Here is an 18,536-nt window from a genome sequence, read left to right as displayed (position 1 = left end):
GCAAGGACCTCCAAGGATCTCCTGTTTCCAAGACGGGTCATCTTGGCCCTTTGGTTGCTCTGTTTTTTGAACCTTTATGTTTTGGGTTTCTGCGGGTTTTTGAAGGTTTTGAGGTCATTTTAATTAACTAACAACCTCTGACCAATTTGTATCCGATCAGAGATGAGGCTCTCTCTGAGGAAGAGGAACGCTTTTCCCACGGAAAGGACGGTGGCCCAGACGCGGACGTGGGTGAGAGCCGGGCCAACCAGCAGGGCCAAAAAGGCAAAGCAGACTCCGACTTGATGTGTTTTTAAAAAATACACGAGTGGTCAGTTTATCGAGCCACCTGAGTTCTGGGAACTTATAGAACGTTTTGCCTCCGGTCACCTGGCCTCCAGCATCGTTTCATACCTCCTTCCTGTCCTTTAATGGCATTCTGGGCACTCTTCACAGCTTTCTGATCATGTTCAAATAGAGCAAGTGTGACTTTGATGGCAATTCGCCGGCATCAGGAAAAACTCATATGTAATAAAGTGGAGGTTATTGACAGTAATATTGTAAAAGTAAAAATATTGATATTTCCTGCCGAAACCGGTTTGGCTCAGTGGATAGAGCTTTAGCTTGTGGACTGAAAGGTCCCAGGTTTGATTCTGGTCAAGGGCATGTACCTTGGTTGCGGGCACATCCCCAGTAGGGGGTGTGCAAGGGGCAGCTGATCAATGATTCTCTCTCATCGATGTTTTTAACTCTCTATCCCTCTCCTATCCTCTCTGTAAAATATCAATAAAATATATATATATTTTTAAAAATAAATAAATTATACCTCAATAAATTCGACTTTATAAATGTATGGATTCCAACCTCTACATCAACCTGAATTTCCCTCTGTAGCCTTCTTTGTTACATAACTTCTCATTTGACAAGTTGATCTACGTAGTTTCAATCTCCAAATTGATTTTTAGAAAGTTAAAATGTTTTCACATACTAATATATGTGTGTGTGTGTGTGTGTGTGTGTGTGTATATATATATATATATATATATATATTCCCATTGTAAAGATAAGGTAATTGAAGTCAGAGAGATTAAAGAACTTATTTAAGGAAGTCGGATCAGAACTTAGGTGTATTTTATTCCATAGGCAGTGTGCTCTTAACCTCTATGTTATTCTGTCTTGATACCATATTTCAAAGAACGCTTCTGATTTTCTGGGGTAAGATTCCAGAAGTGTTTTGCCTTGTTTTGGGGAGGAAGGTTCTAAAAATTGTTTCTAATTATAATTGAGACTCGAACTGTAAAAAAAAAATATAATTTTATATATATTTAATAACAACATTTTCTAGGTGATAAGAGCATTCAAATTTTTATTGTAAAAACATCATAATAACACTAAATTAAAAGTACTGAAAAAACATCATTCATAATCCCACCACCTTAATATTTTCATTTCTGTGCATTTCCTTGTAGATCTTCTCTATATGCCTAACACATGCATACAAGCAGGAGACACTCAAATTTGCCTTGTGGCAATAGCATATTAAAAGGACTCTTCAAAATCATTTTGCCAACAGGAGCCCTCATTTGGCATATTTACATTTGTCACATGAGCCTCAAGTTTATACAATTTTAAGCTTACACACCAAGGAACAAGGATGCCCAAGATCTCATGGTACTACAATAAAAACACTCAGATTCCTCTGTGAAATGAGATGAAAACAAGTAAATGAAAGAGAAGAATGCTTTTCCAGAAATCCACTTATTCCTCGTGGACACGGGGCTGCAGCATGTGGTCAGTCCCTGCTCCTTTGGTCTCTGTTCCCTAAGAGCCAAAGAAACAATATTTAAATGTGATTTTGATCTTTGTTGCCCACAGCCAAAGATCCTTCATGCGGAGACCTACTTTTCCTCCTGGATTTCAGGCTGCATTAAAAGATGAGTATAATCACATTGTAGAACAGCACTTGGAGATTTATAATCCTGGGGTATTTCTGAACACCTCTTTATGTAATGAAATTTGTGAAGGGTAAATAACATTCACTTTAAATATGCATGAAAAAGATTAGGAAATTTTTTTTTAAAATCACAATAGTTGACAGCTGAATCATTTGAGGGCACCTTTTCCAACTAAGTTATAAATATATAAAATATATGTTATCTTTAATTTTTAATAAACATTTTAGTTAAAAGACACAAAGCTTTTTTATTCCACCTTGGATCTGATGCTGATACCAGACATAACAGGTCCGTTGCTTCCTGTCACCATAAAGTCAATGAGTAGAGACCAGGTTGAATCTTATGTTTATTCAAATTGTCGGCAATAGGAGAGAGCAGCAGATGTGGCATCTTTTAAAAAACTACTCAGCCCAGCTGATGTGGCTCAGTGGTTGAACATCAACCCATGAACCAAAAGGTCATCAGATCAATTCCCTGTCAGGGCACATGCCTGGGTTGTGGGCTCAATCCCCAATAGGGAGCATGCAGGAGGCAGCAGATGGATGTTTATCTCTCTCATAGATGTTTTTATCTCTCTATCCCTCTTCCTTCTTCTCTCTCAAATCAATAAAAACTATTTTTTTTTAAACTACTCTAACAGCTTCCACCAGTTGGCTGATTACATAGGGACAGGGAAGAAAAGCTGAGTATAGCAGAATAAAGGCTGTGGGGTATGTGGTCAGTGTGTCCGATCCCAGAATCCTAAAATCTGATAGAGAGAGAATCCAAGATGGCGGCATAGGTAACTCCTTACTGCAGCAATTTCAATAAAATACAACTAAAATACAAAATGAACATTACCCAGAACTACAGGAAAGTCGACTGACTGGAAATTCTACAACGAGAAGGAAAGAGAAAACCAGAAGGAAAATCAGAGGAAAGTACGGAGACACGTTGTGCATGCGGAGAGGATGGAGCCGGAGAGGAGGGGGAGGCTGAGTGCCTGGCTGGCATTCCCTAGCGGGAAGGAGATAAAAGCTCCGGACTGTGCTGAACCCCAGATCCGACAGCACTGAAAACCAGGTAGTTAATCCTTTATGATGTCAAACAGCTTAGCCCGTTCCCAGAATCAGAGAATGGACAGCAATCCTGGGGAAAACTCCCAGGGAGAGCCAGTTACCAGTCAGAGTGTATCTTCTTTGATGAAGACAGAACAGAAATGACTTATAATATCTATGAACATTGTTAGTGCCCACCATTTCCTCCCTGCTCCTATCAATGCCACATACAAAACAATCCAGGCTGTGCTCACACTCCCCAGCATCAGGCGGCCAATGTAGTTACAGTTCTGAGAGCACCAGGTTACTTACAGAGTAGGATTCTCCCAGTCTGCGTGACAAATGACAGGTTTTCACATCTGTAATTTCCCAGAATCAATTTAGATGGTCCAGCTGCTGGGTACAACAAACTATTTAATAAACACTGGGCTTCCTTGGACTTAGAGTTAGGGTCTGAATTTAAATTCCTAATCTAATTTATTTATTTTATTTTTTTTAAATATATTTTATTGATTTTTTACAGAGAGGAAGGGAGAGAGATAGAGAGTTAGAAATGTCGATGAGAGAGAAACATCGACTAGCTGCCTCTTGCACACCCCCTACTGGGGATGTGCCCGCAACCAACGTACATGCCATTGACCGGAATCGAACCTGGGACCTTTCAGTCCCCAGACCGACGCTCTACCACTGAGCCAAACCGGTTTCGGTTTAAATTCCTAATCTAATTTAAGTAGCATTGACACAAATTTGCTTTTTATGTCCACCCACTAGTTCTGATATGGACTAGAATCACAGTAAGCTTAGTTCATTCTAATTTTTAAAAATCATATGGAATTTACCCACAGACTAATATTAGACAATAACCACCAAACTGTAAGATTTCATTTCAATATGCACCAAAACACACCAAACAATCAAAATAACCCTTTCTTGTTTAACTGCATTCCATTAAACGTTTTAAGATCTGGAAGGGACCTTGGCATTAGTGAGGACCCCCCCCCCCCCCCACATAGCCATGTCATAAATGAGGGAAGTGAGGCACAGGGAGGTCAGTGACTTGTCTGAGGTACCTGGAAAGAGAGGCAGAGTCCCTGACAGTTGCAGCTGGTCCGGCCTTGCCGGAGGAGGCATGCCCTCATAGGGACCAGTCCTAATCACTTTATTTCTCAGACTGACATCCAGACTCACACTCTGGGGCTCACACCCTTAACAAGCACTCAATAAAGAGAGAACTATATTCTGAAAAGCAACCAAGTAATAAAAACATACCAATGTGCACATTGAAAAGGAAAATGCAGCATTATTAGGGTTCTCTCTCTCTCTCTCTCTCTCTCTCTCTCTCTCTCGCTTCAGTCAAAAATACTTTTTAGTCATTCGACATCATCCATCTCATATGTAGCTTATTGTAAACTTTAGGTAAATCATAAAGTTTATGCTCTACTTTTATTTACCAAAAATATTTTCCTTTCTGGCATTTTAAAAGTGTAAGTTTTTAGAGCACATTAAAAAAAAAAAGGAATTTGCCAGCAGGCATTTTTTTCTCCCACAAACATTATTAGTTGGTGCTTTTTTTAAACTAATAGCAATAATTCAAAGTTCCCATGATAAGTGCCTTGACATATCAAGTTCTTGTCTTTTCAGTATCACAGAAAGCAGTGCTGTTTTCCCAAAGGAAAAGCCAGGGATGTTTCCTCTGTACAAGTATTTAACTTCACAAGAGATTTTACTTAACAACAGCATTTTACTTTGGAAGTAAAACTCTATCCTTTAGCTTGTACTTTTAATTTGGGAAATTAGATGTTCTCTGACATAGACCTTAACATTGACCGCTTCATTATACCCTATATTAAACATGTTGAATTTGTTTTCTTTTCTATCACTTGTATCATGGTATAAGATCATACCAAGTGTTTTTTAGAGAATTATTAACATATCAAACATCTAAATTAAATCAGGCTTCTACAAGAAAGCAATTTCTTGAAATATATATAGAAATCAGAGCAGAGAGAAAGAGTAGCCGATTGCTCAAGCAGCAAGTGATTTTGCTTGTATCATCAAGAAAAAGTTCTATTAGGCAATATTATAACTACAAATAATGCCAAATAGTCCTAATGTTTAACATTTTCAAACTCAGGTGTTGTCTAAGCTAACAAGTCTACAGCAAAAAATATGTTTATTGTAATTTGGCCTAATTTTGCAACACTCTGTCACTAATTTCAGTGAGCAGAGGACTCTCAGAATCAGGTGCATATGTAATTGCACATATAAGTGAAGACCCAAGGATCTGCCAAGGGGGTGGAAAGAGTGGCAACCAATTGCTCTCTATGGATTACACAACTTCTAAAGTTTTTTTAAAAACAGGTTCCGCTGAACAATTTGTTCCTCATGAACAAAACACCTTGATAAGAATATAGTCAGACCCTGGCCAGTGTGGCTCAATGGGTTGCCCTGCACACCAGGAGGTTGCTGGTTCCATCCCCAGTAGGGATTGTGCTATTTCTTTCTCTCCCTCTCTACTCTTCTCTTTCAAAAAAAAATTAAAAATCAATAAAACTATTCTTTAAAAAAAATATTCTTAAAAAAAAAAGAAAAAAAGAAAAAAAGAACTGAATCACAGTCTTAGAAAAGGAAGAATTTAGTTAGGGCTCAGTTTTTAGGGATATTTTCCAACACTGGGCCACAAAATGCCCCAGCCTCCTCTTGCCTGGGATGAGACGTTGGGGAAAGTGACAGAGATTCCATGTTGTGTTGTATATAGGAAGAGGAAGAAAAGAGTTAGAAAACTTTCTGTGTCATCTCTGAAAGTACCCTGGACTGTCAGATGCAAAATAATTTTATGTTGGCTGCTATTAGACTCACCCAGACTGGATGAGGCATAAGTTCCTTTGAATTAGTTATTGTCATAAAACTTTTATTCAGGTTAAGACCCTGTGAATTGTTTAAAACCGCTATGCAAGCATCTCACATTCTAAGTTTCTGGAACTTGTGTGCTGAGGAGGAGTGGGAGTGGGCTGGGCTGGGAGGATTGTCCTTAGGTAGGACTGGGCGCCCAAACAGCACTCCTGCTGCTATTTACCTCTGCCTTTGGCCCTCCCAAGTTGCCTTTGTGAAAACCTGCCAATTCTCTCCTCTTGGTCCCTTTTCTTATTTTGGGGGTAAAAAAGAAAGAAAGCCGGAACTGGTTTGGCTCAGTGGATAGAGCGTCGACCCGCAGACTGAAAGGTCCCAGGTTCGATTCCAGTCAAGGGCATGTACCTTGGTTGCAGGCACATCCCCAGTGGGGGGTGTACAGGAGGCAGCTAACCGATGTTTCTCTCTCATTGATGTTTCTAACTCTCTATCCCTTTCTCTTCCTCTGAGTGGAAAATCAATAAAAAATATATTTTTTTAAAAAAAGTGGCTGAGGGCCCAGGGGCATGGCTCAGTGTTTGAGCATTGACCTACAAACTAGGTCCTGCTTTTTGATTCCTGGTCAGGCCACATGCGTGGTTGAGGGTTCGATCCCCAGTGGGGAATGTCCAGGAGGCAGCCGAACAATGATTCATGATTCTCTCTCATCATTGATGTTTCTATATCTCTCTCCCTCTCCCTTCCTCTCTGAAAAAAAAAAAAAAAGAGAGAAAAGGAAAAAAAAATCCTTGTCAGTTAATTATTACCTTCAGGGAGTAAATGCATCTTTTTTCTCAACAGACATTCTCTGGGTAACACAGGTAGGAGGTGGCAGCCCAGCTCAGGCAAATTCTAGCCTCAGACCCAGGGTGTTTTCTACATTTCCTTATTTATTGACCAAGAGAAGGAAGGGCTGCTTAATTTCTGTCACCTACACCTGTGGTTCTAGTAGTTTTTGTTATGACTCCTGTCTTCAAGATCAATTTTAAAACTAAATGGAAATATATATTTAGTAACCAAAGTATATAAGTAAAGACTGTGTCTGATTTATTGGCACGTATAAATTCGTGGCCAAACGTTTTTTAGAAAAAACAAAAAACACAACTTTGATAGTATACAATGTGATTTTTCTTTAAAGTGATTGTTATTTTTAAAACACATTAAATTCCAAGTTAAAACGATTACGTTCTCTGCACGCCAGTGATGCCACTGTGTCCCCTCAGGGGGCAGTGTTTGGGTCAGAGAGCTGTGCAGCTCCTTCCAAAGCCAGCTGTCCTACTGGCTGGCAAGCAAATTCCAAGGGATAGACAGGATTAAGGGCTCCAAAGAGGATTCCATAGCCCTCCCCGAAAAGGAGGAACAAAAATAAGCCCAAGGGAAGGAGAAAGTTCCTGTTTATACAGCATGTGGCCCTTCCCAAAGCTTGCCCCCGCCCTTTTAAATAGGCAGTGTGCGCAGGGGGTCCATCCTGGTGAAGGAAGGTCCTGTGGCCTATCTCTGGTTTCCTGCAGCGAGGGCACAACCCCAAGCCTCTTCTAGCTGCTTTTGGTGATTCTGCCAAGAAGCAATCGTGAGCCATCCAGAAAGCACTTTGCATGAACGTCTATTTTCCCTCTCCTAAACGTAGGCCCCAAAGGATTAAAGTAAAAACAAAACAAACAAAAACGTGCTTATATCCTGTTGCAATTTGCCTCTTGTCCAGGAAGAAACAAACCCTCTCCAGCAAAACAGCCCCCCTCTCCACCCTTCTTTTCATCACCGCCTTTATCAAACTGCCCCGTGTAGAGCGTGGGAGTCTCCGGTAGCGATTGGTGGCACCAAACTGGGACTCCGTGCAAACACGCCCCAGCAGCACACGCGGTAACCCATTAACTCAGAGGAACCTGGGGTCACTGTGGACCGTTTTCTATTAATAGAGGATAAAGCTCCCGCAAACATTAGCGGTAATGCCCTGGCAGCTTGCACAAGTTAACTCCTCCCTGGCCAGCAGGAGGAAACCTCGTTCTGCTGGTAGGTGTGTGCTTGAAATACGCGTGTACCCCTACACACACACGGGGTTTTAGAATCGCTCCCCTTAAACGTGCCAGATTCCACTCATTCCACTCCCATCCCAAGTCCCGGCGGGAAGGGTCACTCCGGGAGAGGGGCGTCTCTGGGGAAGGGGCGGCGGCGGTCCGGAAGGAGCTGGGCGGCAGGCTCTCCGGTGTCGTCAGCTCAGCTTCGCCACGCACACCGCCAGGGCCACGGCGGCCAGCAGCACGGCGCCGAACACGGTGGCAGCCAGGGCCTTGCTCGGGTCGCAGGGCCCTGTGCGCTCTTCCACGGACACCAAGCCCGCCGAGGAGGCTCCGGCACCGGCCAGGAGCTCGGCGCCCGCCGCCTGCCGGGCTTGCACCGTCCAGCGGGGCACGTTGACCTTCATCTCCAGGTCGTAGATCATCGTGCCCACCTGAAGGATATCCCGCTCCAGCTCGCGCAGATCGTCCGCGTCGAAGTGGCGCTCCGCCTCGTGCCGCAGGGCGCGGGCGCTCAGGGCGCGGGCCGCCACGCCCGCCGCGCCGCCCGCCACGCCGGTGCGCACCAGCGGCCGCCGCGGCGCGCGCAGGGGGAACGCGGCGCCCAGCGCCAGCGCACGCCGCATGTCCGCCTCCAGCAGGTCCAGGCAGCCGGAGAAGGCCACCCACAGGCGTTCGAACTCGGCGCGTTCCTCCGCGCCCAGGCCCTTGTCTCGCAGCGCGGTCGTCAGCGGCGCGCCGGTGGCCGCCGCCAGCTCCTGCGCCTTCTGGCGCGTCCTCTGCAGCTCCTCCCGCAGGTTCTGCGAGTCCGCCGAGCCCCCGATAGTAAGCACCAGGTGGTGGTAGCACGCGGTCGCCTTGTTGAGCGCGTCCAGCAGCGCCTTGCACTCCTCCCTGGCCATAGCAGTGCGCTCCGGCGCGACTTGACCGCCTGCGCCCCTCCCGGGCTCAGGCCCTCAACACAGCCAAACGGCCAATCCCCCCTGCGGCTCCGGATCGGGCCGCCGGCACCTTCCTCATGGTCCCAGACCCGCTCCGCGCTGCAGTACTGTCGACGGAGCCAGCTAGGGACTCGCGACGTGTGCCGCCCGGCGCGTTAGCTGTCTCCGGTCCCCTCGTCCATCCTCCCAGATACGCTCAGGTCACACGCTGAGTCTCTGTCCTGCCCTGGCCTCCACGGCGGCCCCCTGCGAAGCCCGGGTTGTGGTCCCCATCCTCGGGTACCGTCTCTAGGACTAACCCGCGAGCGGCGCGCTCCGCCTTAGCCGCTGCCCAGGATGGCTGGGTCGTGCTTCTTAGGATCCACCCACCCCGCCCGCCGGGCCCCGCGGGATGCTTCCATCCCCTGGACAAGGGATAGGCGGGGCCCGCGCGGGAGGTCACGTGTAGGTCCCCTGTCTCTCCCCCCCTTCTCACCCACCCCACCCCCCGTTGCAGTTCTGGAATAATAGCGCTTCGCATATCTAACCCTCTATTTTACCGATGGGGAAAACTGAGGCCCAGGTAAAAAAAAATAAAGGGGTGAAGGGTTTTGTCACTCTACATCCAAGCAAGTGAGAACCTCGACTATTAATAGAGGATAAAGGATCATGACTCCCAGCCCCTGCCAGCGACGGGAGTGTTGTTCTTTATAGGACTGGGCACCTCCGTCCTCCAAAGCAAGCAGTAAAGGGCGATACATGAGGAGGTATGGCTCCTGGGTCCCCAATCTCAATCCAGCCCGCTTTCCAGAGACCAAGCTTGGACCCCTTCCCTGACACAGTTGCTCGCGACCCCGCCCTCTCCCGGTGTGGGCATGCGCAGTCTGCAGCTCTGGGCTCTCGCCGGAGTAGGAAGCGCAGTGCGCCGCCTGAGCCCCGCCCCCGGCTGGGCGGGCTTAATGATTGCTCTGCGCGCACGTCACTCTGGGTCAGCATGGCCGCTCATTGGGCTGACTCCGGGACGCGGCCCCGCCCAACGGTGGAGTAAGAGGGTGGGCGGTGGCGTGGGGCCGCGCGCTAGGGTGGCGGTACCTGAGGCCGGAGCCCAGGGGCCGGTGGTGTCGCCGCTGCTCCGGAAAGGGCAGGGAGTGAAACTATGTAGCCTTTTAAGTAAGTGTCCCCCCTCCTGTCTGCTCCCGCGCCTCCCTCCCCTCGGGACGGCTGCGCTCGGGACCCGGAGGCCGGAGGAGGCCGGAGCTGGCAACTACTCTTTCCGCCCCCGGCGTCCCACGGCGCCCCTGACCGGGACGGTGGCTCCCGGGCGACTCCTAAGGCCCCGACCCTTCGCCGATAGCCCGCCCTGCCCGCGCTCTTCCGGTCCCGTCCGCAGCAGGACTTGTTCGGTCTCTCCTTTCCGGGACGGGGTGGGGTGGGGTGAGGTGGGGAAGAATGCGCCCTCTGACCCCCGCGGCGCTGGCACGGGCCTGCGAGTCCGGGGTCTCCGGAGTTCAGAGTTGCGGGCAGTAGGCGGGACCGTAGCTCCTGGCCGAGTGGCCTCCTGGGTTTGCGGGCGGCCTGGGCCGTGAAGGTGGAGAGAAGGCTGTGAGTGGTTGTCCAGGGCCTCCGGCCAGGCTCTTGTGGACCCCGGGTAGAGGGTGATGAAGGCACCCGGGAAGGAAAAGGGAACCCCTGCCTACCTGCCTCTCGCGGAACAGGGTCTCCTCGTCCTGATAGGAGAAAATTCTTAAGCACCGAGAGATATTCCAGACACTGGGTCTGTTCAGCTCTTTTTGTTAGAAATGGACAGCCTACAGGTTCTAGGGCCAGGCCGCGTCCCTCTGGGTGCCCTTTGAGATGCTGGGGACCTGGGCACTTCGGGCCCTTGCTGGACCGCCAGAGCAGGTTTGTCAAGTCTTAATTGAGGATTTGGGACGTTCAAGAAACGAGGGTCAGCACACAGTCGCACTAGCGTTAGAGCAGAGCAGGGGATTTGGCATTTCTAGGTCACCTCTCTGGTCCTGGTGTTGAGGCACTTTGGAGGGTCCAGAGGGCTGGTCCTCAGGGTTTGCTCTCACTCAGGAGACTGTCCTTTAGTTCATTGATTCAGTCGCCATTTGTGGTGAGGGCTCAGGTTCTCTTGGCCTTGTCCATTCTTTGCCAAGGAGGGTCTCAGCCACCCACCTGCCAAATGGATGTCTTGACAGAGGACGTGTAGTTTTTGGGACAAAATGGTAGGAGGGAGAACCCATCTCTTTGAGGAGTTGTGGGGACAGCAGAAGGAGATGAGGCTGTGGAGATGAGTAGGAGGTCAGATATAAGAGACCCTTAATGCCAACCAGAGGAATTAAGAGTTCATCTCCTAGTGAGTGGAGAGGAAGTCATTGTGGAATCCTGCACAGACCACTTTGTGGTCTTTCCCGTGAACAAGTTTGAGCGACATCAGCAGGCGGAGCCTGTAGGCTTCCAAGGGAAAAGTGCAGTATGAGAGCCAAAACAGATACTTCTGACAGGCTCTAGTGGCAAGAAAGCATTTGGGGCTGTGCCGTTGGATGGACACGTTGGGTGAGCTCTCCCATCCGTGGCTTGTCACCTGCAATAATCCTGTAGGACAGTGTCCCTGGGGGAGTGAGCTGTGGTATCTGCATAGGGCCTGCCATCAGGTCTTGATTGTGCCTCCTTGTGGCTCCTTGGATTGTGTTGTCCTCATGAGGGCAGCTGCTGGTTCTTTGTTCTACGTGTCTGTGCCTGTTAGTGTGTCTGTCTGTTGATGAACTGCCAGGATTAGCTTGGTATTCAGTAACTTCATAGTCTCCTAGAGGAGCAGAGGAATGTGAACATACCAGACCTAGAAAAGATTTACACCTGAAGAATCCAGACCTGGTTTGTCCTGAGGTTGCTTCCACATCTGAGACATACTGAGAAGTGGCCCTTGGAGCTCCTGCCTTTCTGCCCGAGATACTGGCAGGGAGGTGGGTTACGCAGGGAGGTGACTGCACCTGCAACTGCGGGAGCAGGGTGATGGAGTGGCATTCTGCGAACAGTTGTGCTCCTCCAAACTTTCCTGCTCCCTTGGTGGTCACATCCCTTTCCAACCATGAGGCCTTCTCTCCCTCTGTGATCCTCCACAGTCCAGCTGTCACTGTGTTTAGCCAGCTCTAAGAAAGCTGTTTGTTTCTGTTTTTTAGCCAATGGCTGCCTAGGGACAGCCCTTCCTCCTCCCCTGGATTTGGGCAGTGGATTTCCAGCTCCAGTGAGAGATGATCCCTCCCTGGGAGCTTAAGCTTCCTCTAGCACCCCACTATTATTTTGGTCAAGTGGGAGAATAGTTAACATGCCTACAGGGAGCTAAGTAAGCCAGGTGCAGGCTGGGTGCTTCAAAGAGGAGCTTTGAGAAAAATATGTATGAGATCCATAGACATTATAGGCCAGAAGGACACAAGTGACCATAACACCATACATTATATCAGCAGACTGCTTCCATTTGAAATGAAAACAGATGAGTAGAAAGTTTTTCCTTTTTGCCTTTTCCTCCAGCTGGAGAATATTGCTCATCAATTGGGAAATTTGCCTGTTCAGGGTCTTTGGTCAGGTCCCTGGAAGGGTAGGAAGAGCCACAGCAGTGAGATTTCAGCAGGGAATGCATCTCTGGAGGTGCAGACTCTCCTATGCTGGATTCTGCTGAGCCAGGCTGCACACTGTCACTTACTGTCCCTAGCCAGCCAGAGACCTCCAGGCTGGGAAGACGGTTGAAGACCACAAAACCACAAGTGTGCACACTGCCTCCTGAAATACCTGGTACTGGTTTGAGGCCTTGCCTGGCTGTCCTGACCACAGAGTAGCTTTAGATAACTTGGGTTCAGGGCTATTTGATCTCTAACTTTGCTAGATTTTCTGTAAATGAATCCATTATTTGAGCTTAGGCAGGGATGCAATTTAAAATATATATATATATTGTACTGATTTTTTTTATAAAGAGAAGAAGGGAAAGGGAGAGAGAAAACATCAATGTGTGATTGGAACGTCAGTCGGCTGCCTCCTGCATGCCCCCCTACTGGGAATGGAGCCCAAAATCTGGGCATGTGCCCTGACCAGGAATTGAACCGGTGACCATTTGGTGCATGGGACAATACCCAACCAGCTGAGCCATACCAGCCAGGGCAAGGGTGTAATTTTTAAAAGAAGGAGTTTTATAAGAGGACTCACTCACCTTTTTAGTTTTATGAGGAAAAACTAGTCTGACTATATCATATCGTTTTTCATGAGGCTTTTGTCCAAGGCATCTTTACTTTGCTTGATATTTTAAAATATAAAACTAATTCTTGCAAGTAAACTTGTCAGAATATTAAATATTATTTTTAAGAATTCAACTCTGGCATTAAACACCAAATTGTATGTGATTTATTACATATTTTTAACCTGGGACAGAAAGGTTGAGAACAGTGCTAGACAGAGCTCTTTGAATCTACTCCTAGACAGAGTTCAGGGTTCAGTCGTTGGCTACCAGGAGGACTATGTCCAAGAGAAAACAGATTATTTAGGACTGAAAAACAGTAAGCTCCATCCCATTTACCAGCAATACTTGCTAGGAGTCTTATGTATTTATGTCCCGGCCTGCGGGACAACAACGGGGCCCGCAGGAACCACCTAAGAGAATGAGGCAAACAAGGAACGCGAAAGAATGGGAGCAAGACAAGGTTCTGATCAAGCTCCGATTTTTATTCTCTGAAATGGCTGTATTTATACAGCAGAAACAAAGGGGGGCAGGGTTGCCTATGCAGGGGGGTCTTTGGTACCTGGCAACACAGGATTGGCTAACTGCCAGGGGCGGTGTGACATTCCAAGGTGCAACATTCCAAGGCTGGGCCATCTAGGGGGGAGGATCAGGAAGGGGAAGTGGCAGGAAGATGCTAAGCAGGAAGATGTTAAGCTGCAGGTTATCTTATCTTCTGGCCAAGCCCTCAGGGCACCGCATAATTTCTGCTAGAAGGAACTTAATTCTATTTCCTTAAGACTGAGTTGCTTGCCTCAACTCTGCTGGCTCCCAACATGTTTACACAGTTCATGCTTTTAAACTGAATGTTTTGATGTGGCATTTAGGAGCCTTCTCTTACCTGCTCTGTTTGAATTATTACCTCTTTTACCTGCTCTGTTTGAATTATTATTTCTATAGACTCATCTTCTCATCAAGTCAAAAAAGGTTTACTCAGGTTTTATTTTTATTTGTTTGTTTGTTAATCCTCACCCAAGGATATTTTTCCATTGATTTTTTTTAGAGAATGGAAGGGGGGGGAGGGAGAAAGAGAGAGGGAGGGGAAGGAAACATCGATATGAGACACATTGATTGGTGGCCTCCCGCACATGCCCTGACCAGGGCCAGGGATTGAGCCTACAACTAGGTAGATGCCCTTGACTAGAATTGAACCTGGGACCCTTCAGTCTGCAGGCCAAAGCTCTGTCCACTGAGCCAAACCGGCTGGGGCTTTATTCGGGTTTTCTGTGCCCACAAGAACCTTTTCCTGCCTCCTGCCAGGATTACCCCCCCCCCCCCCCCCACACACACACACACACACTTCTTGCCCCAACCTCCTCCCTCCTGTTCCTGTCTCTGGTCCTCACTTTTCCCAGCACTGTTCGGGTTTGTTTTACTCTTCTGGTGCACATTCTTTGCCTCCCAGCTAGGTTATTAGTTTCTCTGTCAAAACTAGCCCTTGTCACCTTCATCTTGGGGGCGGAGGTGTTGGTGTTCCGCCAGCATCTTGCTGGAAGAGCAGGAGTATCCCTTTGCAGCTTTAGTCTGACCATATCATACCTTGTTTTTTTGTGAGGTTTTTGTCCAAGGCATTTTTACTTTTGCACTCTGCCATTTAGAATCAACTGTGTCAGTAACCTGGAAGAATTTGGTTTTCTTGTGACTGTCCCAGCAAAATTACATTATTCAGTTCTTCTGGTAAGGACTCATGAAAGGATTATCTGTGCTTGTAATAATTTAATTCAACAGATCAAATACCTAAGTTGTTGCAGAATTATCTCTGTGGTCCAGGAAGGGATTATATGTAACTGTTTTCACGCTAGACTCCTCGATAAGCAGATTTGCAGGGCCTCCTTCAGGCAGTCCCCAGGAACTGCAGCCAGGACAGCTCTGGCCCGACCAGACCGAGGAGATTCCATGTGAGGCTTGTGTAGCTGTCTGTAGGGGGACTTTTCCTTTGGGGGAAATGAAGTGTGGAATCCTTGCATCCATGCTTCATGAAATAACCCCTAACCCACGCATATTTCTTTTACATGATGGGGGTAGTGGTTAAAGGGGAAGGTGTTAGAATAAATTTTTTTAAAAAATATATATTTTATTGATTTTATACAGAGAGGAATTGACAGGGACAGAAAGTTAGAAACATCGATGAGAGAGAAACATGGACCAGCTGCCTCTTGCACACCCCCAACTGGGGATGTGCCCGCAACCAAGGTACATGCCCTTGACCGGAATCGAATCCTGGACCTTTCAGTCCGCAGGCCGACGCTCTATCCACTGAGCCAAACTGGTCCTGGCTGTTAGAATAAATTTTGACATCTTTGTGTGATCTCAAGTTAGCCAACTGAGCCTCAGTTTCTTCATCTGTGCCATAGCGCTAATGATACCTATGGTTGTTGTATTAGTTATTTTTAGTTACCCATAGTTGTCAGGAGCATTAAAATGGGATGAGGATGTATAGAAGTCACCACAGTGCTTGGACCAAGGATGTTCTCAAATGGTAGCTGTTTTTATCATTAACTATAAGGGAGAGAATTCATAATATACTTATGCATACTGTTCTGGTGTTTTCCCAAGGAAGCATATTGGAATATTGTTACATAGTAAGAAAGTAATTTAGTTTTCATTCATATTTCATTCATCTGATTATATCAAGGATAAATTTACTTGATGCACCTTAATAATTGCTAGTTTTCTTTTTCTTTTTCTTTTTGTTAATCCTCACCCAAGGATATTTTTCCATTGAATTTTGAAAAGAGACAGAGAGAAACATGTAAGAGAGAAACATCGTTTGGTTGGTTGCCCCCCACACATGCCCAGATCAAGCCTGCAACCGAGGTACATGCCCATGACCAGGATTGAACCCGGGACCCTTCAGTCCACAGGCCGACACTCTATCCACTGAACCAAACCAGCTAGGGCTAATTTTTTCTTTTTAACGAAGAAACCACAGGCTTGAGCTCAGAACCTTTGCCAGGCAATAGTATCTAGCAAGGTTTTAAATGGTGTGAATTGTTCTTATAACTTTTAATTTTAAGTTTATCTTCTTTTTATGGAATTTGATACTGATTTTTTTCATTTAAGTATAATATTCTTTTAAAATAAATTTTAAATAAGTTTTTAAAAGGGAGTAGATTTTTAAAGGAAAATGTCAAACATTAACAATAGAGCTATAGTGTGCAATGTGCAGGTTATTTATTGTAAAGTTACTCTGCTTGGGAGAGGGGCACTGTGGGAAACGGGCTGATATGTAGCCTGTTAGCTGTTTATCAACCCATGTGCCCTGGTATCCCTTTTTAATTCTCACAGAGGGACCATGTGGGCTAGCAGTAAGTGGTGGTTCTTTCGTATGCAGGATGGCAAAAGTGATGAGGGAGGAATGGAAATGGAAATCCTGTAAGAAAGATATTTGTATTCTCTATTGCACAGAGTGAGATGGAGACTCGAGAGGTACAGTGACATGGCTAGAACTCTGACTCCTTTTCTGTGCCCATTTTTCATATTCCTCTCTGAGAACTCAGTAAAAACCAAAAACCAGGGACAATGGAGTCCCCATTCATAAAAGGAACAAATTTATACAGAACATATAAATAACGTTAATAAAAGTTATATATGATATTTTGTATAATATTTTTATTGATTTCAGAGAGGAAGGGAAAGGGAGAGAGAGAGAGAGAAACATCAATGATGAGAGAGAATCATTGATCGGTTGCCTCCTGCATGCCCCCTACTGAGGATCAAGCGTGTAATCTGGCATGTGCCCTGACCAGGAATCTAACCCTAACCTCCTGGTTCATAGGTCAATGCTCAACCACTGAGCCACACTGGCTGGGTTATATATGATCTTTATATAGGACATAGAAGAAGATGTGCATAGAAAGACACACCATACCATGTTCGTGGATAATAAGATTATTATAAAGATGTTGACTCTCTTGTCCTCAAATTAGTAGTTTCAATAAAAATCCCAACAGAATTTTTCATGGAATTGGTAAGCTGATTCTAATTCGTATGACATTACAAACAATTGGGAATAACCAGACAATTTTGGAGAACAAGGAGGGAGGTCTTTCTCTATGAAATATCAAGGCAGATTGTGAAGCTGTAGTCATAACATGATGTGGCCCTGCTCTGTTCAATGTAACAGCTATTAAGCACATGTGGCTAGTATGAACTGAGAAGTGCTATAAACGTAAAATTTGAAGACTTAGTAGGGGTAAAAAAACAATGTAAAATATGTCTTTAATAACTTTAAAATATTGGTCACATGTTAAAAATTAATCTTTTGAACATATTAGGATAAGTAAAATATATTATTAAAATTAATTTCCCCTTTTTCTTTATGTGGCTACTAGAAAATTTTAAATTACATATGTAACTATGCATAATATGTATGTTATTATATTTCCTACATACATCTGTTGGACAGCACTGGTCTGGATCATTGAAACAGAATAGAGCCTAAAAACAGAGGAAACATGTATGGGAAATTGGAGTATGGCAAAAATAGCATTATTAGCCATGTGAAAGGGATAGACTATTTAGAAAACAATGATGGGGCCCTGGCCGACAAGGCTTAGTTGGTTAGGCATTGTCCTGTGCACTGAAAGCCCAGATTGCACGCTTGATCCCTCATAGGGAGTGTGCAGGAGGCAGCCAATCTCTGTTATACTCTCACATCGATGTTTCTCTTTTCCTCTCTCTCTAAAATAAATAAAATAAAAACATTAAAAAAAAACATAATTGGCTTATTGTTATGTCATCCGTCCACACACACACACACACACCCATTTATATATTGAAGCCCTATCCTTAATATGGTATTTGGAGGTGGGACATTGGGATCTAATTAGTGTTAGGTAAGGCTATAAGAGTAAGGCCCTCATTATGGAATTAATGCCCTTATAAAAAGAGAAAGAGGCAGGGATACTCTCTCTCCATCATGTGAGAATATAGTGAGAAGGTCTACAATCCAGGAAGTGGGCCCTCACCAAGAACCAAATCTGTTGGCACTTTGATCTTGGACTTCCTAGTCTCCAAAGCTGTGAGAAATAAATTTTTGTTGTTTAAGCCACTTAGCCTATGGTATTCTGTCATAGCATTCCAAACAGACTGATCATTTGCTTTATAGAAAAATATTAAATTAGATGTCTGATTTATAACATCTATATAATAAAGAGCTGATATGCTAATGGTCAGGATGCCCTCACACATAATGACTAATGCGCAGCAGGCATCGGGACTTGCAGCATCGGGACTTGCATCACGCTGTCACAGTCCATCACCAGGAGGCCTGGGGCCCAACGGAGACCTCCATGTGGCAAGGCCTAAGGGTCCCACGGCTCCACATGGCGTGGAGGCAGGACTCTTAGCTCAGTCCTACCTCTTTGGGGCAATCCATTGAGGAACCCCAGATGGGTGGGCGAGGCCTACCTCTTTGGGACAATGGAATGGAGGGCTCCCGCACTATGACAGGACACAGGCCAGGCTGA

At 45.8% G+C, this 18,536-nt stretch overlaps 2 protein-coding genes across 8 annotated transcripts in view; one reads left to right on the top strand and one right to left on the bottom strand.

Moving 5' to 3' along the window:
• Positions 1 to 1,283: 1,283 nt before the first annotated feature.
• Positions 1,284 to 9,179, bottom strand: RGS9BP (regulator of G protein signaling 9 binding protein). The gene has a single exon (XM_084905353.1). It carries the CDS (start codon positions 8,775 to 8,777, stop codon positions 8,070 to 8,072), a length of 708 nt encoding a protein of 235 aa, XP_084761479.1. The 5' UTR covers positions 8,778 to 9,179; the 3' UTR covers positions 1,284 to 8,069.
• A 650-nt stretch (positions 9,180 to 9,829) lies between these two features.
• ANKRD27 (ankyrin repeat domain 27) overlaps positions 9,830 to 18,536 on the top strand; it is a 72,284-nt gene continuing 63,577 nt past the window's right edge. For 2 of the 7 annotated variants that reach the window (XM_084905692.1, XM_084905691.1), the window contains exon 1: positions 9,830 to 9,965. The gene's annotated coding sequence lies outside the window, so the exon portion shown is untranslated. The remainder of the gene's footprint in view (positions 9,966 to 18,536) is intronic. The other 5 variants (XM_084905690.1, XM_084905693.1, XM_084905696.1 and 2 more) reach the window with 3 other exon arrangements.

This window comes from Pipistrellus hanaki, assembly GCF_964339955.1.
Source record: "Pipistrellus hanaki genome assembly, chromosome: 15".
NCBI lineage: Eukaryota > Metazoa > Chordata > Mammalia > Chiroptera > Vespertilionidae > Pipistrellus > Pipistrellus hanaki.
Note: the sequence above shows the minus strand (reverse complement) of the source record. Positions and strands in the feature narration are given on the sequence as shown.

Bases quoted from the DNA above. Each gene is read 5' to 3' on its own strand.
- RGS9BP (XM_084905353.1), bottom strand. From the start codon at position 8,777: ATGGCCAGGGAGGAGTGCAAGGCGCTGCTGGACGCGCTCAACAAGGCG.